Consider the following 22,688-nt stretch of genomic DNA (forward strand, 5'->3'; position numbering starts at 1 on the left):
AGTATTTTTGTCTCCCTGGCCTTCATCAAGTAAAGCATCCACATGATGACACATAGGTTAGGAACATATTTTCTTCCATATTAACAAGGCATCACATTAAACAACCAGCATCTGCCAAGGACACTATGTCCAATTATAAGTGATGCATTCTTTATGAGTGAGTAGGACATAAATCATGCAGTATGTGTAGGCGATGAATGCTCAGAAGCATACTTTGTGTTCTTCTACTTGGTTCTTTACATCTTCCAGATCAGGACCGAGAGGCTGTGTCTCCATTCTGTTGATTCTTGCTTCTGTTGTCGTAAGCCAACCTTCCAGCTGTTTCAATTGCTGATGTTGCAGGTACATTAAAACTTCATGTAGTCTAGAAAAAAAGTCAAACACTTGTTAGGAATAGACAAATTAGGTCAAATATCATGTGATCCCCTTTGGGTGGTGGTATCAGTGAACAGTATATGAGCCATTGTGATGCTGGTGAGTCCAAGTTCTTTTAATGGCCCCTTCACACTGCTGTCCTGAGTATTCTATCAGGATATCAAACTGTGGAAACAATTACATTTCCTGAAGTTAAGCTCCACAAACAATAGTAGCTTAACCATCACCGAGATCCGAGAAATGGGATATATAAATTCACACATCCCCAAATCAAACTGCCACAATAGATCATTCTTTAATGCCCAGTCCGAAATGGGGGCTGCTGTAATTAAGCCTGCCTTATCGCAAGTGAGAATGGATGTGTAGCATAAGCTCGTTTTCATTGTATAAACTCAAATATTTGAAACAAAGGACATGAAACTAGAAATTGCCATTTTCGTGGATCCAAAAAAAAAAAAAAAAAAAAAAAAAAAAGCACCCTGGGGGGCATAGTTTAAGGGGAATGGCACCAGAAAGAATGGTTTGCAAATATGGGAAAATTACAGTATTATTAGTATTATTATTATTAGTCATTTAGCAGACACTTGTATATGATTTACTGGTTTTGTATATATCCTTTCTGAAATATGGTGCCGGGAGATAAAAACAAATGTGGCCGTAAAACAACTATTAATATTTTTTACCCCTATGGTGATTCTTTAATAGGCTTCGGCCAGCACAGGTTAACTGAACTAACATTTGAAAAATACATTCTTACTAGATTTAAAAAAAGAATCTAAAAATAGCAGCATTATAAAACTGAGTGCATGACTGAGTGATACATGCAGAGGGTACAACACATTCAGTATTTTCAGCTTCCTTGTTTATGGTGAATTGGTTATAATTTATCAGTTATTATTAAAGGATTATTTTGTATTAAAAAATGTATTGTGTACCGATATCTATACATTTTAGAAGCATTCATTCACTCAAATTGTCTTTAATGTTTACATGTAGGAAAAAAAAAGAAATAACCCACAGGTCTGCTCCCCCCGGCTGCAAATATGACTACTTGCACTTTGTTGAGAATTTCACCCCTGATTATACTGTTTACTCCACTTTAATAGGAGTGTATACGTGATGAACTTTAAGAGCCACCGTAGTAGAATGAGAGGGTTAGAGAGATTAGGGAAGTTCAAGATGGAAGATAGAACAGTGTATCTATTGTGCTATGTTCTGTTATTCGCTAAAGTAATACATAGTAATGTTTTTTTTTTTTTTTTTTTAATCAAGATGAGCCTCAGGTTTATGTATTAGTGCAGCTAAGGCTTAGAAAGTGCATTGCATTTACAAGCATTGGATCATGACCTCTATTTGTTTCATGAGTACTATTAGAATAATTCAGTTGCCCAGGCCCTCTTATAAAACACTATAGTTCAAATTGTTCTCTTGGCACACATTAAAATACATCCAATACTGTGATTAATAACATTTAGCAGTGTGCAAAGTTCATGGCGATTCTATCACTTCTTTATACCAGAAAAGTGATTCATTAAAATACACTGTTCAGCGTCTTCCAGGAGTCCATGATTATAAATATTACATTCAACCGAATGCCGCACTATTAATCTGCATTTGGATAATATGCTTATTCATTATGGCATGGATTATTTTAGCAAGTTTCCACGGATGATACACTTATTTTGCTGATAAATAACAGTAAAAACATGAGATGAGAGGATCAACAATTAAAAAACAATGAAGCATAGATTAGCCACACTAATTTATGCTTTTCTGTCTAAGAGCAGGCAGAGCTCCAGCATTTAAACAATATGGAGTGGTGGAGTGCAGCAGTAATGGAGATCAAAACCTCTGGTTCTGATAATTATACACAAACAAGTGCCTAAACTGTGTATTAACCCTCTTTTTATCTTGCACAAATCAATTTAACCCTTATTTGTCAGGATGTCTCTTATATTCAGTTTTGGTTAGGGTCTTGAACATTCAACAGCTGAACTTAGCAAGATTTTGCAAGGGAGAGACATTTGCGATTGAAGACCAGAGATATAGGAGATAGAAACTTGAGAAAGGCACTGAAAGTTCTGTATCTAAGCAACTGGAACTAAAGTATGACAGAAAGATGGCCTGCAGTTTCATAGCACTATATTAGGCCTACAGGATGCCAGAAGAAATTATTTATTTTTAAGGCAAGGCTATAAATATACGCTTCATAGAATAAACATTTAAGCAAGCATTTTGTGTAAACGATTGCTTAACTATCATAAGTAATTTCAATAAAATGTAGACAGGTTATAAAAATGATTAAATTTTATTTTTAAAAAATGTAAAAATCAATAAAGATCTGCATAAGATATTTAATTGGTTAAACATTTAGTTAAATACTATACTGTTAAGGTTGTTATTTTAGTTTATTTTTAAAGGAGGTTTATAGTATGACAGATGTGGTTGTATGATATAATACACAAACTGATGTAACTATCACTATTACCTGCTGTATTATTGAATTGTGGTTTGTCAAACTTGTACTTTACTTGAACAAAAGTTATTGTATTTCTTGCTCTTATTGTATTACTTGTATTGTAACGCTTGAAATGTTTTTGCTTACGATTGTAAGTCGCCCTGGATAAGGGCGTCTGCTAAGAAATAAATAATAATAATAATAACAAACTATAAAATCATCTGCCACATACAATATGATGAGGAAACATTTAATAGGCTTAAACCTTTGAAAAAAGCTTGGGTTTAAAACGGACGTCTCAAAAAAGTTTTGCCACATGTGTAGATACTGTAACAAAGAACCAAGATAGTTAAATTGTGCTTTATTATCTTCATTCCAGCATGTGTCAAATGCATAGACTGCACTCTGGCCAAGCTTTCTTATGAAAGCTTTTGGATTAACAACAACAAAAAGGGTTGCTGTAGCTGTTTCTGCTCATCATACTCCAAATTCATGAAAGCTTAATTAACAAATACTGCCTTGAATTTTGTTTGAAATTAAGAACAATCTGTATGTTATAAGTATAGTATTATGTGGGTTCCCTCTTGACTGTACTCTTTTTTGTCTGCTTTCAGGGGATAACCATTCAGTTAGCTCCAATAACAAAAGTGATAAGGTCCGTACTGCTATATGTAAAATCTAAAGGGAAAGAGCTCGCATTCAGAGCTCCATACTAATTCTCTGTGTGTAAGCTAACTACAATTGTCCCTAGTGATTTATGTCATCTGTGTGTTGTTCATACTGCTAATCCTCTATTGTTATCTCTGTGTGTTTGGCTTCGTTTGAGTGTATGTGTGGGTGGAATACCTCTAACTTTTGCTCAGCCTTTTCACACAGCACACCTCTATCAGAAAATAAAAGATGAAACTGTCAGCACTGTGGCTGACCTAGTAATAGCATTATACAGTATACACTTGATAGAAATGACAGTTTTCAAATGTCATCTAACTGCTTCTCTGCTTGCAGTGTTATCACCACCTGTGAACTATAATTGAGAGATCTCATAACCACTGGAATATTTCAATTTTAAACAGAGAGCTAACCAAAAATATATCCTAGATATAATAATAATAATAATAATAATAATAATAATAATAATAATAATAATAATAGATGCAGCTATCAACAGATTTTATTGATTATTTATGGCTGTTGTTTTTACGAGAGCCTCAATTATAAATTCAAAATATTGCCACAGCTGGATACAGCACTGGGGATTGGAATCACCCTGGATCGCATCAACCAAATATTAGTCCTGGGATAACCAAAGATAGGTGAATGATTCCCCAGAGCTGTAACATGCTGTAATAAAATACAGTTGTGGGCTATCTTGGCAGGTTATAAAGTACATTTGATCACTTTATAACTTTAGGATCTATAATAACTTTGTAAGACTGATATACAGGTCTTCTGTAACATTTCTGCAACTTTTTTTTCAAGAACTTGTTTAGCTGAGCAATTTCCAGAAGTTGAGAGTACCCATTTGTCCACATAAATCCCAGAATACAGCAGAGGTTAAAGGCAAAGTATATGTAGCTAACTACGGGTAGATATTGTTAGGCCTACTGTACAATGCTTTCTTGTTTATTTTTTTTGAACAATAGAGATGTATAATGTTTTGCTTAGATATAAAATAACCTGCCTAAGAGCTATGGTACATAGGGATGTCGGGGTCAATTCAGTACAGCACTTTATTACAAGTAAGGCTTCTGTTTTTTTGGTTTTTATTAATTTCATTTGTCTGTGCTTATTTTGAGCTATTTTTGGTTTTTTTGTAAATCGTTTTTTTTTTTTTTTTTTCGGGGCTTTCGCTTTTTATATACTGTATGAAATTATTGTTTTTGGTTACTTTCCAAAATGCGTGGGTGTTTTTTTCTGTCACACTATATAGCATAGTATAGTATTGTATAGTATAGTAACTCAACAGTACGTGCACACTTAAATTGTACCTTCTTTCCTTTGCTGTCTTCCACAACAAAATCCTTAAAGTCACGGGCACATTCTTCTGGGGTTTTTGTGTGTCTAGGCATTTTTTTACATTTCACCACAATTTCTGTTTTAAACCTAGTAACTTGTGAGCAGCTTTGGAGGACAAAGGCCAGCTCTGCATGTGTCCGCTTGAGCTCACCAGGCGCCTGGCCAGTAGGGTTCATGCTACTGCAAGCAGCCATGCTTTTCGAGCCGCTGTGCTTTTATCAGGTGATTCACTCTGGAACCCCATAAATGGCTGTATTCTTACTGTTTATACCTAACAATCGGATTGATGTTTTCATCAAACTTAAAACAAAATATTATTCCACTACTTTGCAACAGAACCAGAAGCTTTCTACAAGGTTTTGTGTTAGAGCCAAAAGAGGCTATGTGTATCACGGTATAAAGTACTAGAGATCTTTACAGTGGGTAGGACCACTTCGCTCCCGGTCCATTGTTAGTAGAAACAGGGCTGTCTTGTTCAGTGTTTAAATTTTCTTCAATTTGGGCCTTTGTAAAACATCTATTGCTTATTGCAATATGTTGAACACATTGGTGGGATCAGTTTATTATGACCTGGTTTCCGGTAGTGGTGTTCAAACTGTCTTGATGGATAGCTAACAGGCAATCACTTCATACAATTCACAAGCAGCTTATATACTGTAGATTGTTTTTCAAAAATCATAAATAATTTACCACTACATTATTTTTTAATTTACATACTTGGTTTGCCTCTCCATGCTGGATACCCTGAGATTTTCCCATCTGGAGTTCAGGAGATTCATCTGTTCTCGGATCTCATTTTCTTCATCTTCTGACAGCTTCCCTTCTGATAACAACTTGCCTCCAGCCTGGAGAACCTTTCCCACACTGCCCTGGTGAGATGTTAATTCCATCATGAAGCCCTGCAACACAGGTGAACAAGAGTCAATTACAGCCACCAAATTCAGGAGCAAGGAGTTTGGGAGCTGCTCTTCAGTTCTAGTTGCACACCACAGACATTTGTAACATAACTTTTTAGAGCAAGTGTCTTTCTGTAAGTAAGATCCAGGGGTGTATACTAATCACAGATTATATCAAAACGTTTTATTTATTTATTTTTTTAATACAATATTTGAATAACTGCAATAAGAACCACTAAGAGATGCAAATTTCAGAGATGGAGTAAAAAAATTATAATGACTGGCATGATAATCTGTTTTGTCTACTTAATAAAAACTAAATTAATATTCCAAGATGCCAGCACCAATTATTTTTGCCTTCACATTTACATAACCTGGTCCTCAAGGTATCTTACAGAAATATGCAGTCTCCAAAGCGCAATCTATTCTAAGCTACTGTGTATAGGTTTTCAGCTTGTGGTCCCATTTAACAAACCAAAACCATAATTCTGATACACTACACATAACAGAAGAAATCAGCAACACTCTTGCTTGCAATTAATATATTATACACACACACACTAGGGCTGTCAAGTCATTAAAAATGAATCGCGATTAATCTTGCGATTAAAACAACAAATCTTAGTTAATCTTGGTTTTAATCGCATATATCTCATTTGTTTGTTTTATTACTGATGCTATTATTATTATTATTATTATTATTATTATTATTATTATTATAAAGTTCTTCTTATTACCTATAAGGCCTTACATGGTCTTGGACCTTCTTATCTTTAAGATCTGCTGACCCCATATGTTCCTGGTCGTTCCCTGAGATCGGAAAATGCTAACCTTCTGACAGTCCCTAAAATGAATTTGAACTCGGAGCCAGGGCATTTAGTTATAATGCCCCTAATCTTTGGAACTTGCTACCGATTCATATCAGGAATGTGAGCACAATTGAATCTTTTAAATCCTGTTTAAAAACGTATTTGTTTGGGTCTGTTTATTTGTAACTAGATTATATATTATAGACACAGGCTTTTTATTATTATTATTATTTATTTCTTAGCAGACGCCCTTATCCAGGGCGACTTACAATTGTTACAAGATATCACATTATTTTTTTTCATACAATTACCCATTTACACAGTTGGGTTTTTACTGGAGCAATTTAGGTAAAGTACCTTGCTCAAGGGTACAGCAGCAGTGTCCCCTACCAGGGACTGAACCCACAACCCTCCGGTCAAGAGTCCAGAGCCCTAACCACTACGCCACACTGCTTTAATATTTCTTTTGTAAAGCGCCCTGGAATGCTTGCAATCAAGAGTGCTATAAGTGACATTTTGATTGTATTATTATTATTATTATTATTATTATTATTATTATTATTATTATTATTATTATCCAAAAAACAAGTTGGATAATAAATACGACTTTATATATTTTGTTTAAATATAGCTGATATGGGCTCCCGAGTGGTGCATCCAGTAAAAGCACTCGCGTAGAGTGCAGGATGCGCCCTACAGCCTGGACGTCGCCGGTTCGAGTCCAGGCTATTCCATTGCCAACCGAGGACGGGAGCCCCCAGGGGGCGGCGTACAATTGGCCAAGCGCCACCACGCGGGAGGGAGGATTAGGTCAGCCAGGGTGTTCATGGCTCACCGCGCATCAGCGACCCCTGTAGTCTGGCTGGGCGCCTGCGGGCATGCCTGTAAGCTGCCCAGAGCTACGTTGTGCTCCGGCGCTGTAGCTCTGGGTGGCTGCATGGTGAGTCTGCAATGTTAAAAAAGTGGTTGGCTGATAGCACACACTTCGGAGGACAGTCTGTGTTCGTCTTTGCCGCTCCCGAGTCAGTGCAGGGGTGGTAGCGGTGAGCTGAGCCTAAAAATAATTGGATAGCCAAATTGGGAGAAAATAATAAAATAATTGGCGATTACTACATTTAAAAAATAAAAAAAATGTCCATTGTAAATACCATATGGGAGATACTGAAATTGAAGAAAGAATCTATGAAAAAGATCTAGGCGTTTATGTTGACTAAGAAATGTCTTCATCTAGGCCAGTGATTGGCTGACAGCACACGCTTCAGAGGACAGCGTGTGTTCGTCTTCGCCGCTGAGTCAGTGCGGGTGTGGTAGCGGTGAGCTGAGCTAAACAAAAATAATTGGACACTATTAAATTGGGGAGAAAACTACAAAAAAAAATAATAATTGGCGACTACTAAATAAAAAAAAAATATATATATATATATAGCTGTTACAACATAAGTAAATAAATATTGACTTACATATTTTGTTTAAATATAGCTGATACAGCAGATATAAATAAATATAACATAAAATGTTTTTGAAATTCATACCGTATAGTTAATATATAAGTATAAGTATACGTTTTTCTCTGTCTCTGTCTAGTTTGCTGACTGCTGCATAATCCAGTTTATATTCTGCCCGTCATATTTGTTTACATCGTCGAGTTGAATTTGTTTGAATTTCAGAAAGTCGGAAAACAGTGACAGTGATGTTTTAATCACCATTTTAGTGTTTGGAACATCTTTCTTTTGTAGTATGTTTTGTAATTCATTTTCTGTCAACTCACAGAATCGGTGTTCAGCCATTTTCTCTTGTGAAGAGTGCAGGGGATAAAGGCGTTCCTTTGAAAAGGGGTGGGACTGAGAGTGATGTGAACCAATCATGTCTCTGTTTCATTTTATTTTGCTGGCTTGCTGGCAAATTATAGAACACTTTCTTTGACAAATCCATAAATGTTTTATATCAATATGTAATCAATCTGCAGGTATGAGCATTCAGTGCTTTAATATAATTTATACGATGTTGAAAACTGTATATATAAACAAGCAGACACACACACACGTGTAAATTATTATACATGACTATATCATTTATTTTGGCGACACAGTATTTGTCAGGTTCAGATGAACTGATACTTTTTCAGGTCCCAGTAGACTCAGCATTAATATACCAAAAACGTTATTCATTGATATGTATGAATTTCACTTATGAGAAGAATATTCTGTATAAAACAGGCACCACTACGTAGGTATGACTCTTTTGTTACATCGCCTATCACTGCCTCTCATCAGCTGTGACAGAAAGAGACACTTATTGCAAAGCGGAAGGTTCTTTTTTTTTTCTGCACACACTCCCCAGCCCCTCTGTTACCAGGGGAAGTCAGGAAGCAATCAGCACAGCGCACAAACAAACTAGATGCTGACAAAAGCCTGGTGTATTAATACAAAAATAAGTTTCTAAATATTGTATTTTTCTAAGCAAAATAGTCTTACAGTAATATTCAAAGTAAAATATAATAAAATATAATTATAATAAAATGCATGTTTTTCAGTTTGGAAACATAGTGCATGGCTTTCTCATTACAATCACCCTGGAGCAACATGGAAGGACTCAACCATCGTAGTAGACATTATATTGGACGAAGATGAAACATGGCCTACTTACAAACAGAATGATTTTTACCTAGCCATGTTGTTTATTGTGTATTGTATATTTCTACTTCAGTACTATAGCACAAAGCATCAAAACAAAATAACTACTAGTGCTCCCTATAATACATTTTGGTTATGTCAAATGCACTTTTTTCTGCTGCTTATTCCAAACAGAATACAAAGTTCAAAGCTGGCACATGTGACCTGGACCTGCCCTGCTTCAAAGTGTAAATCACTGTAGACGTGCTGCATGTCAAAAGCGCTGTTAACATCGACTTGTTCAACGGTATCAAAAACATGCACTTTAGAAATGTACAGGCAATGAGATGGACCGATGGCATATCAAGATGGTAAAGATTAGAAGCTGTAGTTTTAAACACAAGAAGAAAATGCCACATTCTAAGGTTAAACATCATAGACATCCCAACAATGTAATGTCTGCTATGTAAAGTACTGTTTTAGGTAAGGCTGTCCATTCAGTAGGCTGTGAACCAAAAGTGATTCTCATTGGTTTTGACAGAAGCCCTTGGCCTTAATAACGAAAAGGCCACAACATGTACTAGTCCTGCCTAACTATTATTTCACCTCATTCACCTCTGAGCTGCTTGTGCTGTGGTATCTGAAATCTGCCCAAACTCTGTAGCTTCACACAGCCGTGCCTGATTCCATGTGAATTGTTACTTGAGGCTGCTGACAATGTTAAAAAGAAGTGGCCTCCACAAGGGTTAAGGTTGTACTCCATTGGCATTTAACAATTAAAAGCAGTGGGTGTTTTCCAACCTCCAGATACTTGGGAGGAAATAACATCTAATGAGGCTCAAGTTAGAACAGTAATTGACCAATGAGTAGCAGATGTTGCCAATTTAGAAAAATATGGCTACAGGAAACTATAAAAAAAAAAACGTTGAATGCCAATAAAACCCTTATGCCACTCATGTGCTTTTTAACTTATTAGCTACAACGTGCATCTAATAAAAGAGAACATGAACCATGTCACTGACTAACTATGAGAATTGTTTTAACTTCATTTATTTTCGATTGACACTAACAAGAAAAATAGATGCAAACTTTGATTGTATAACTGTGATGCCTTACCACTCGATCCATCTTGTTTTATGGCTCCTTCTGTGAACCCCCCCCCCCCTCAACTATAGGTCTAAAGTCTGAAGTCACTTAAAAGATAAATCTCATATCTACAAGCCATCCACACTAACTAAATAATGCACGATCAACACGTGATTGCCATTCACTGCATTCACAATTGTGTTTTCAAAATGTGATGATTGCGTATCATGTAGGTAGTCTGAATAGGGTATAAGTACAGTGTTGACACTGTATGCATCTCCTGTTTAATCATTAGTGCAACAAAAGTGGAAATGAACAGCACAGCTATCCCATCCCTTTGGGGCCCAGGATAAGAGCATCAGATGGGAATACTTTGGTTCTGGGTTGCTTTTCTGAGATCAAAAGTAGTTCCAAGGAAGAGATTACACCGCAGAGGTCTCCTAACTGTTAAAATTCATGCTTAAGGAAGGGTTTGTTTTTCAGGAGAGTGATGTGAAAGTTTCTTTGTAAATAAGAAAGATAAAGGGGGGTTGTAAAGTCACTCAGACACATTCCTATACAAACTGATGAACTCCATCATTTATGACATGTTTTGTGTCACTATAGATATAAATGCTACAGATTATGATGATGATGATGACTGGTGCTCAAACCCAAAATGATTCTCATGTAATAATCTTCATGATCACAGACCTGCTTGCAGATCACACCATACAGACTGGAACTTTTTGGAGGTACTCACTTGACTCTTTCAGTTTATTTCAATTCAGGACCTTGTTCCAACCACGTCCTTAATTATTTAATTATCATCTAGTTTCAATTTAATAATAAATACCTGTTTGGAAGAGGTTAAAAGTGCAAGGTTAATCAAATTCAAAATGCAGAAGTTCTTTACTTTCAAGTGAGGGAGATTTAGGGTGAATAATTCCCTGTTCGGTACAAAAAGGCTAAATATAACCTTTGACCTGGAATGTTAACAGCCATGCTGCCTTTAGACCTGTATATGGTTGACGTATTTTATTAATTGACAAATAAAATAAATAATAAAACAAATCATTGTCAGCCATACCAGCTAAGTACAGTATCGGTCATTACCTCTGGACTGTATCCGAGCCTACCTCATGGGTGTGAAACTGCTCCTTGACCTCTTCCACATCGCTGGAGACATCTCCATGTGTGTGCAAAGCATCCTCAGCTGACAGAAGCCATGTTAGCACCTCTTCCAATGCACTCTGGTAGCTGTCCAGGTGAACTTCAGCTTCCATCAGCGGGCTGCCCACAACCTTGCCTTCCTGGGCTTCAGGCTTCAGCCAAACAGGAAATCAAGTGGACGATCAACAATTAGAGGATGCTCAGTCTTTCACTACATTAACTAATCAATAGCATTAGGGATACCTTTATTGCTATGGATAAGTCATCTAATAATTCTTACAGCAGGCAGACAATTAGAGGTGGTAATATTAATGCCACCAGAAAACCAAAAATAACAATAAATGAATAAATAAATAAATAAAAACTTAATTCAGTAAAGGTATTCTGGCTTCTAGTTCTTTTTGGCAGAGCAGCTAATGATTGTACTTGCCATTATTGCAGCCCAATTATCTGAAAATCTTTTGCTACCTAAGCTATTACTTGTACATTAAGTTCTCGTTTGTATTCCATAAGCTCTCATTTGGCTCACTTACATTTAAAGCAACAGGAATTTTGAACTGCAACAGTTTAACACTCAGATACGTGTGAGCTTCATGGCACTCGCATCTGCTGTAATTACTACACAATTTTATCAGGCTAGTCTTATGTAACACAGCAGCATAAAATAATGCAAAAAATGTCAGAAAATAGTCTCAGACTTATGTGTTTTTTGTCAGAAAACAAATATAAAAAACAGCAGTGACCAACAAGCAGGGAAAGACAAGCCACACGTTTAAATGTGTTATGTTACCAGATAGTACTGTATGTCTCAAACTGAAGCTGTCAACATGCATGTCTTCGTTCTACGACACCTTGTATTAAATCATACCAAAGGTTGCCTATTTTGTTGCATGTTTTTTTTTAGAGATACACTAATACATCTGGATTTTAAGACTAATAACTTATAAGGACTGTTCAGAGACAAACTGTCTGGTGTGACCCTAATTATAGACGGTTTATTTTCAGTTTCCTTTTGTAGAACGATCAAGTTATACAGTATAAAGAAACGTTCTACACACAATAGTTTAAAAAAAAACCAAAAAAAAACACACGCACAGAGTACAAATTAGCTTCTTCAGAGAAAGTTCCAAAAAAGGCGGGCACTTATTTAATCTTGGCACTGTAAAGTCAAAAATAAGTCACAATAGCTTCATTGTTTTTATCTGCACTACTTAATAGTAAATCTTTTCTGTTGTAACTCTCCAACACTAATTACTGTCTGTAAGCCACCATGGGCAGACACAAACAAAAAAGGTTGATCACTTTATTGGATGCACAGTTTGTGATATATGTGTATGGCTGTCATTTCAACATTCTGGGCTAGATTCTCAATCCTTTCTTTTTTTTTACTGCAAACCATTATCAGTAAATATAAATACATAAGAAAACTCTAATGGCTGGTTTCACAGACCCTGATTAGGAATAATCTTGGACTACCGAATATATACATTTACGAACGGAAGTCCAAGAATACGGTAGCGCTGATCAGGGTCTGTGAAACCAGCCATTAAAACTAGTAAGAAACAACTTCACACTTATGAAAAGAGATCTTTATTTCTTTGGAAACTTTACTAGGTTAATTTTTCCTTTATGAAAAAAAAGCTTTAAAGAGCTTTGAGAATCCTGTATCACATTTAATAAAGATACCTACATTTATTATTTATAAATACTCCATCCATGTAGTGCCTAATCATGAAGCAATTGCAAAGGCAAAGACAATTATTCAGAGAGGAAAAAAACAACTGAAACAGTATAAAATTGCCCAAACTTACCCAAGAATTCAATTTTAATTATAGCACTGTTATCATTAGAGCGGCTTTTATAAATAATATATATAATAAAACAAAAGGAGGCTGTGTGGTCCAGTGGTTAAAGAAAAGGGCTTGTAACCAGGAGGTCCCTGGTTCAAATCCCACCTCAACCACTGACTCATTGTGTGACCCTGAGCAAGTCACTTAACCTCCTTGTGCTCCGTCTTTCAGGTGAGACGTAGTTGTAAGTGACTCTGCAGCTATTGCATAGTTCACCCACCCTAGTCTCTGTAAGTCGCCTTGGATAAAGGCGTCTGCTAAATAAACAAATAATAATAAAAAACTGTAATCATTAAGTAATCACACTGTTATCAAAGTTTTTTTTTTTTTTCAGTTGGCTACTTTTTAAAAGCTACTATAAGGATAGCACTGCCATAATTCAAATACAATCCTTCTGTTAGTGGCAGGAAGGTGTGCTTAAATTGGTGTCCTGTGTAGTTTTTTTTACCAGTTTTATACTTTGTACAGCCACAACGTAAACCTGTGCTGTATGACTCACCCTGCACACCATGCGGCTGTGCTTTTACCAGTTAGTTGAAGCAGACATGTACACACACACACACATGTACACAAATCGTAAGCAACAATAAATAAAATATATTATAGCAATAGTAGAGACAGACCTGGGGAGAAAAGCGCCTCCTCTTTTGGTCAGATGACATGACATAAGCAGCTTGTGTGTAGGCATAGCTTTTGTAGCGTGGTTTAAGAGAAGGAGAGGGGGTGCGCACACGGCCCTGTGCAACACTGACTGTGATCTACGAAGGAGAGATGAGAAGAAGAAAAAAGCAGACAAAACATTGATATAGGTGGAAAGAAGAACAGAGAGGTGATATAAAAGTAGAAAATGAAGGAATGCCACACACATACCAACACACTTGCGATAAAAGCGACAAGAAAATGATTGCCTGGAGCTAAGTGAATTTGCAGAGTCCTGTACTTTCTTTTTAATTGCTCATTAAAAACAACTTCAGAGGCTCCAGAGTCTATAGCCTGGAGGTCGCCAGTTCGAGTCCAGGCTCTTCCATTGCCGACCGTGGACGGGAGCTCCCAGGGGGCGCCGCACAATTGGCCGAGCGCCGCCGGGGGGGGGGGTTGGGGGGCCTAGGTCGGCCAGGGTTTCCTCGGCTCACCGTACACCAGTGACCCCTGTAGACTGGCCATTTTTGCACAAGCAGCAACAAACCTTTATTTTATAGCCATTTGATGCTACTGTTTATACTGTTATAGGTCTCACCTGCTGGGAATATCGTTGTTGATGCTGGATCTGAAAATGTTCCTCCTGAGTCACCTTTGTGTTCCGGGGTAGAGTCTCCACTTCTCGGATGGCTTCAATGGTTACTTGTTGGGGCAGGACTTGAAAGAGCGATGTGACGTACATAATGATGGACTTTTTGTCTGGGTGTGTGGTTGCAATGTCTGTCAATAGAAAAAACAATGTTTGGTAAATTGATCCTAATTCTGAGTGAAGGCAGCATTTAACCTATATAAGCCAATCAGACTGAGGAATTAGACATTCTTAATAAGCAGGGTGATTTTGCCAGGGGATTCCTCCAGAGACTGGGAGTAGGTGTATGCAGCTCCAAATTGCCCCTGGCTGCTTCTTTGCATTCCAATGAGATAGAAACTAATTTTAAAATGGTACTTATTACCTCGTTCAAGCAAACTAAGATATCTAATAACTACTTTATGAAGGAAGTATTTGTTTTTTGAAATTCTTAGTCTTGATTAGGTAGTTTGCCATAGCCATCCGGTTTACTGGTATATAAAAATATACCCTTCTATGTTCTCAAGAAAGGTCTTAAAATACAAATAGTAAATATGTTGGGGACATAATGGCTATCTCAGTAAGTGACCATGTCATGGACTTCATCAGATTACACTCTCAAGCAAATACATCATATTAAGACTTTTGTCAGATAAGCTAATGTACTTCCAAGAACCTGATTATTGTGTTCATGCTTTTTTAAGTGAAGAGCTTGTCATAGTTTATGATTGTATTAGACTGTTGGCTTTTAAGAGCACCTTTTTGTCATAGCATGTATTCATAATACCATCATTTGTGCCAAAAATGAATCTGGTCCATCAAACGACCTTCCCAATTGACAATTCATTAAATTAATGAATAAATAGGTAGATGAATAAATAGGTATTACATACACATGAATATATTAATTTAGAAGCACTTGAGATTATGGAGCATATATAATCATGTAATAACAATGTAATTATTATTGGGTCATAACTACCAATGGTTCTTGTTCTTACATGGTAACTGCAATGTGTAGCATATACGTTTTGTGTGAATAAGATGTTAATCTGAATTGTAGGGCATAGTATGAGTTATTTGCATATATATATATATATATATATATATATATATATATATATATATATATATATATATATATATACACAGTATATATCAATGTTTTTGATTTTTTAATAACAGTCTTCAAGATTTCATCAATATCAAACTTTACTTTATGCATAAAAATGTACTTCATGAATATTTTTGTTTAAGCTCTACAAACCATGTCTGCATTGTCAACATTTAGGATAAGAGCTGTACCTCTACAAAGTACAAGACAGCAGTGCTGATCGAACAGACAAAGGCAAAGAAGACAGTAAAATGGAACAGTATTGGTACTCTGAGATTCTTATTGTGATAAGCTATCAAAACACTGCAATAGGTTTTCAGAGTAGTAACAAGCACAAAAAAGGACACATCCTTAAAAGACACTACTCGTCTTAACAGTCTGATTAGCATTTCCATTCGCTGCTGGTAATCAAAAATCTGTATGCTAGGGAGATCACAGTGGCCATGACTCATGTTTATAGTAAATCACATGGCCACGACATTTAAAATTACTTTTTAAAAGTGGATACAATAAAGAACAAGTGTAAAAAAATGTTATATTTATTACTAGACACAGAACAATTAGAAAGCGAGTAAACTGGTCTGCATCTGTAAATACTGAAGTTCACTATAGTAACAAGCCATGGGTATAGAGCCATTCACTCCAAGATTAAAATTTAAAATACTGGATGATTACGCAGTTTAAAATGCAGCCCTGCTGTCATTACTCCAGAGTGAATAATATTATAGCATTCACAACGAACAAGCATCCAATAATGTTGCTTGGCAACTTATGTGCAAAAAATCTTAGCTAATAAAAGTGAAGAACAATGTTATAAAATACTATACATTGGGCTTCTTCCTGAATCGCTCTTTGACTATTTAAATTAAGTTTGATTTGTGTAAACTTGTTGCCATCTTCCAGTGCAAATTGAGACACTTAAAAAAGCCACTGAGCATTCATCTGCACCAAACCTGGTGTGAAGTAGATACAGGACTGCTGATTGAGGATATTTTGTTGCTGCTACTATTACTAGGTTGTGGATTTGCATTCAAGTCAAAACCAGGTTGGAGATTAAATGGTTAAAAAAAAAAAGTGGAAGCTGCTGTCCTGATTTGACCCCTCACTACAGGAAAACTGTTCAGAGACAGGAGAGTGAGACCAGCTTTTTTTATATAGCCTGAAGAGGCAATTTGCTTTTGAAAGTGAAAAACTACCTGTACACATTTATAAAGATCATAAAATAGTCATGTTTATCCACTGGCTGCTTTTCACAAAGGTCAAATAACCTCATTTCATGACATTTATCAACAATATATTTTTGGAGCACTATGGATTTTTTTTATGCAATAGAAAAAGATAAATTATATTAAACATAATTGATATTGTATTGTGCATGCTGAAAACCTAGAGCCAAAACAACTTCTCAAATACACTATAGATGCCTATTCACCTCAACTGTGAAGCAGCAGTACCAATACATTTACTATATGTATGTATGTATATATGTACGTATGTATACAGTATATGTATATATCTATGTATACAGTGTATGTATGTATGTCGCTATGTATGTACAGTATGTACTAAATGCATGCAGGGCAGCAGTGTGGAGTAGTGGTTAGGGCTCTGGACTCTTGACCAGAGGGTCGTGGATTCAATCCCAGGTGGGGGACAGTGCTGCTGTACCCTTGAGCAAGGTACTTTACCTAGATTGCTCCAGTAAAAGCCCAACTGTATTTGGGTAATTGTATGTAAAAACTAATCTGATATCTTGTAACAATTGTAAGTCGCTGTGGATAAGGGTGTCTGCTAAGAAATAAATAATAATAATATGTAATTTAAGTGGAGGCTGCCTTATTTATTATTGCACGCTTTACCTCCTACACATTAGCAATGGGAAGTAAAACCTGAAGTGATGTGACTTTCCAACTAAATATTTCAAGTTCAGGTTTTATCATTGTGAACATTGGCCACCTACAATTAGTTAGCCAGGGAACAAGAGTATTATTCTAAAATAAATACATGCAGTCTTCATACCGGTTATAAAAACATACTACAGATTAAATACTTTTTTTTATCTTTTCAAATTAAGTTAGTTTTTTAGGCCAACCAAAAATTAAATAACTATTAACATCAATACGCACAACTGTATGAATCACCTAGTTGTAGTAAAAGCCTAACCTTAACTGAAAACTATTTGTTTTTGTTTGTTGTGTTTTATTTCTTTTCAATTCTCATTCAAACAATAACAACACCATTGCAAGCATCCTCCTTTTTCTGCTATCCCTGTCCTTCGCTCTTCTCGTTTACACAAATTCTCTCACCAGCACCTCTCTAAACCTTCCAATCTGATCTCCCTGCCTCTGCCTCCTCCCTGCTCTTCTATCTGATGCCCTCTGGAACAGAAACACGGATCTCCCCTGAAAACACTGTTACTCCAGCTGCTCTCCTCTCTCTATGTTCTTTCTCATTCTCCCCATTCCTCAGGACGAGGTGAGGGAATGGGATTCCTACTTTTTACTTCCTGGAACTTCTCAATTCCCTCTGCTCTCTCTACCCTCTCAGTCACTGCTTTCAAATGTCATGCCATTGAATTGCACTCTCCCTGTCATCTGCTTCTCATAGTTCTCTATCATCCCCATGGTCCTCCTACTCATTTCACTGATGAACTTGATTTCTTCCTTTCCTCTACCTCTACCTCTATTCCTGTATTTTTTAGGTGACTTTAATTTTCATCTCTCTAACTCAACTCATTCTACTGTTTTTTCCCCCTTCTTAATTATTTTTCTTTTCAACTCTCACATTCACCTCCTACTCATATTGCTGGTAGTCCTGAGTTTCTCTAGAGACTGCTCTCTCCCATCCCCTACTATTACCCCCCTCTTCTCCTCTGATCACTTTTTCATCTCCTTTTCACTTCTTCTATCCTCAGGTCACTCATCACGGTAGGTTTTTCCTCATAACTCTCAGATAGGGTTGTCAACAGGCTCCAGAATCTCAGGACACTTTAAGGCAGGTGTGGAAGGGTGGGGGTATTCACTGACATGGGAGACAGAAGATTGGGGTTGAAAACACCACTCAGGTGCACTGTTTTATTTTTACCAGCTGGTGGCACTGTGGTTCCGCTGTTCCCCTATACCAAGGATGGTAAAGAGGGTTACGGTCCAAGCACTCGCAGGTGCCTAAAAATAATAATTCAAAACAGAAGGTACAAAGAAAAATAGAAAATAAAACACAGAAATAAAACTATAAAACAAAAGTGCTGCTTACGCAGTGCTCCCACTGCCGCTATGCCGGTCAGCTTAGGTCTCTGTCCTACGCTTCGCTGTGCACTATACACTAGGGTGGCCAAGGTTCCCCTGTCACTACACACGTCCCCTCGAGTACCTAACCATATATTTTAATAAATGGTTTGTTTAAGGCTGGCTGTCTTCCTCAGCCGTGCTTGCCTGATTTTATTCTTCTTGCTTCTACCACTGGCGTTCCTGCCTGGTGTTTGTGTATGCTCGCCTCCTCAGCTAGAGTCACTGGGCTTCCCCTGTCATGGCCACCCGAATGCACAACCAAGCGCAGTTCTTAAGGGTTGAGCAATCCCCCAAGGCCCGCCTCTCAGCCACTCAGAGAGAGGGAAAGCCAACACACCCACTTCCCCACCTCTCCGTGTCATCACCATGACTGACAGGCGGATCTTACGAGGCTGCTGCCCTCTTCCTGCATAACCACGCATACGCCAGATAGTCAGCACAGACCTCCCCTGTTACAGCAGGTTAGGTTTTTTTTTAACTCACCTCTCTAAACTGCAATGTATTCGACATGTACAGTGAGTGTGAATTGCTGCAGCAGTTTAGTAAATGTATTTAATTGTTTCATTGTGGTGGCGATTCTATCCAGAGAGCCTCGTAACAATGATTAATCGTATTGCTTTAATTTTTTTATACAGTAAACAATATCTATCAAAATAGCGCAACACCATTATTATAACTTTGCACTCACCTGCACTCTTTCATTTAACCTTGTGGCAGCAGGTAAAGTTTCTATTTGTTTAATATTTCTTGTTTCACACAGTCCCATCCAGTCAGAGATTCAGAAAGCCAATCAGCTGCTGTATAGGTCTGATTGATGGAAACGATCCTCGCAGGTATGTGTGTGCTTTTGGTAACAACTAAGTAAAACAATTCAGTTAATTTAGCGACAGTTCACACAATTCACTTTCACTTTACTGAATACATTGCAGTTTAGAGAGGTGAGTTACAAAACCTGACCTGCCTTAAAGTGTCCCGAGATTCTGGAGCCTGTTGACAAACCTACTCTCAGATCAGGTGACACAGGTTGAAACGTCATTAAAGAAAATAGTGGGTTATGGCAAAGATGCAGCTCTCCTTTCTTGTAAGGTAAAGTAAACAGTTCTATATTTTGACGTTGTGGTGGGAGGGGGCTAGCGGTAAATTGTGTAAGTTTCAAACTGAAATCTTATTCAGGGATATATTTCCATTCGTTAATAAAAACACTATGAACTAAAAGGCTCAAAATAATAGACCCTTGTTAGTAGCTGCCAGTCTGTTTTTCATTCAACAGTTTCCTTCAGTTTTTCTTGACAGTTTTGTAGATTCGTATTCGGTCGTATCTTTTGAGAGTTGGCTCCCCATTTTTACTGTCTAACTGCATATGCCTTAGCTGTAATTACATAGGCACTTAGAATTACTGTTTATTGCACATCACAAACAACAATATACAAAACAATTAAAAACAAAGCATTAATATCGTACTGTTATCATATACATATGTCTTGCAAAATAACACAAAGCAAATTAAATATCTACTTGCTGAAGTGGTTTTTATTTTAGCCAACGAGGTGTTCACGTGCGGCAGCAATGCACTAGCAAAAGTCACAGGGCAGTGACATCAGCTCCCTAGCAACAAGCCTCCTATGTTAGGAATGGATTCTATCAATGCAGCGGGTATGTGCATTTGAGAAAGGAGAGCAAAACTCATGAAATTATTTGGAGACTGAAGTTGATGAGAAGCAATGACCCTCCACTGTACGAATTAAAACAGGGTGCTGCTTTTTATATGAAAAATGAGAAAAAGCAGGTTGCGCAGAGGATTTATACTGGACCCTGATGCCCCCAATAAAATGAGGGAGTGGTTGTACAGTATTTATTTGTTAGCCTATTTGTTTTTCCATGGGTCACTCGCTATATCGCGTCCCTCGATATATAGTGGATTTATATTGGACCCCGACACCCGCATTAAATCGAGTGGGTGGTTAATAATAATAAAAAATAATAAAAACCTGCAACTTATCAAAGGCGAATTTAACATACAGATAATAAATTAGCTGTATGTTCCATCATAACTGATGTCGGCCTCAGCCTGTACATCAGTTAATCCTTTAAGTATATCTCAGTGGAGAGTTCTTGTGTTTAATAAAATAAGTTACATTTATTGAATATCAAAGCGTATGCAACAAATGAATAAGTTTATTAACCCAGATCCTGGTTGAAAGCAATTCTTGTACTGTAGGTATGCATGGTAATGTACAGATACACACCATACTTTTAAATATAGAGATCATTTATTAAAATAACATTAATGTACTGTATAGGTGTGTATTTTCCGTTAACGCTTTAAAACAATGGCTACAAGTTCATATGAATTTCAGTCGTTTCATAGGACTGCATAGGAGTAGCATCTAAATAACACATGTTTTGTTGTTTTTTTTGTAATGGTTTTTCAAGTCCTTAAAAGCATGGGTACAAACTTGTTGAGAAGCACCAGAGAACACAAACGTTTTGCATCTTTAAGGGAAAACTAAGCTATAATGACATTCATTAAAAGACTCTCTTCACAGTCAGTCAACTTTGATAGCTGTAGGATGTTATTTTATCATTGCCATTATAAAGAATAATAATTATTAGGAATAAAAAAAGCAATTTTACTGTCCAGGATCGCAATATTTTTAACAGTGAGGGTAAACACACAGTGTGTATTTGTTTTTCTTTTTCAGAAAGCATATTTTCTCTGTTCTATAATGTATTGACCTGATAAAAAAATCAATTTTTAAAGTTTTTCAAACCTAATTTGCTGTCATGAGATGCAGTCTTCCACTTTTTTTAATTCTAACTTTAATTTGTATCTGCAATTCTGAAGGGAGCTATGGTGTAGAAACTTCACAATTAAAACTGATTAAGCATTAGATTATGATTTATACCCTTAAGCAAAAACAAATACAATACTATAAAATTTACATAGGATGATTCATTATGTTTCAACAAAGCCAAGCACGGTGCTAGGCTCTGTACATGAGAAGATGTTGATTATACCAAAATATGTAAAGTACATTTGTCATTTACACTTCAATGTTATGATATAACACATTATTCAAAAAGAACTATTGCTTTTAGGATTACAAATGAAAAATTAGCGTAAATGTGTATTCATTTTACTCATTATGCTTTAAGGCACTGCTTTCCCTTTTGAAGAAACTGTCATGTGACCCTCAAACCCCTTCTCTCTTGAATAAGGTATTGGTTCCTTTTGAATGGAAGGCTCATACAGCCAAAGTAACTGGTCCTTCGATCAAACCAACTTCATTTCTCTAGGGGTTACCACTGAACGATGGAAATGGTGCTTGGGAATGCTTTGGAGCCCTCTGATATGAAAAATAGTGATTTCTGGCCAACTCAGATTGGATGGAAGGAATACATAACAATAGTCCTCTGTGATCAAATTAAAATGTATGAAAAAAATAGTTATCCGTCCAGAACCATTACTAGAAACTCTCTCTGAAAAGAGGGATAGACAGGCATGTGTCTGGACTAATATGTGGATGTCAAAGATGTAGAACCGGGCTGCCACAAGCAGAACCAAATCCGTGTCCTGCATGTACCCATATGGTAAAACATTGCAGAACAATGTTTAAATGTAATGATCCACAAGGATTATTTTCTCATTTGAATGTTAAATCAGACAATGTAAGGATAATTGAATGTATGGGATGTAATGTAACTCATCCAGTGAAGTGGGCTCACTTGGGAAAACTAGAAAGCAAAGATGGAAAACTTGCTACAA

The 22,688-nt window shown here is 36.7% G+C and overlaps 1 protein-coding gene across 10 annotated transcripts in view; it reads right to left on the reverse strand.

Annotated features, from left to right (window-relative positions):
• LOC117407249 (dystrophin-like) overlaps positions 1-22,688 on the reverse strand; it is an 809,654-nt gene that overhangs the window by 519,241 nt on the left and 267,725 nt on the right. For 9 of the 10 annotated variants that reach the window (XM_059028873.1, XM_059028876.1, XM_059028879.1 and 6 more), the window contains exons 8-12: positions 14,492-14,673; positions 13,878-14,012; positions 11,371-11,556; positions 5,567-5,748; positions 214-364 (exon numbers count right to left, since the gene is read on the reverse strand). In XM_059028873.1, coding sequence (XP_058884856.1) covers positions 214-364; positions 5,567-5,748; positions 11,371-11,556; positions 13,878-14,012; positions 14,492-14,673 — 836 coding nt within the window. The remainder of the gene's footprint in view (positions 1-213; positions 365-5,566; positions 5,749-11,370; positions 11,557-13,877; positions 14,013-14,491; positions 14,674-22,688) is intronic. The other variant, XM_059028880.1, reaches the window with a different exon arrangement.

The sequence above is a fragment of the Acipenser ruthenus genome, chromosome 8 (assembly GCF_902713425.1).
Source record: "Acipenser ruthenus chromosome 8, fAciRut3.2 maternal haplotype, whole genome shotgun sequence".
NCBI lineage: Eukaryota > Metazoa > Chordata > Actinopteri > Acipenseriformes > Acipenseridae > Acipenser > Acipenser ruthenus.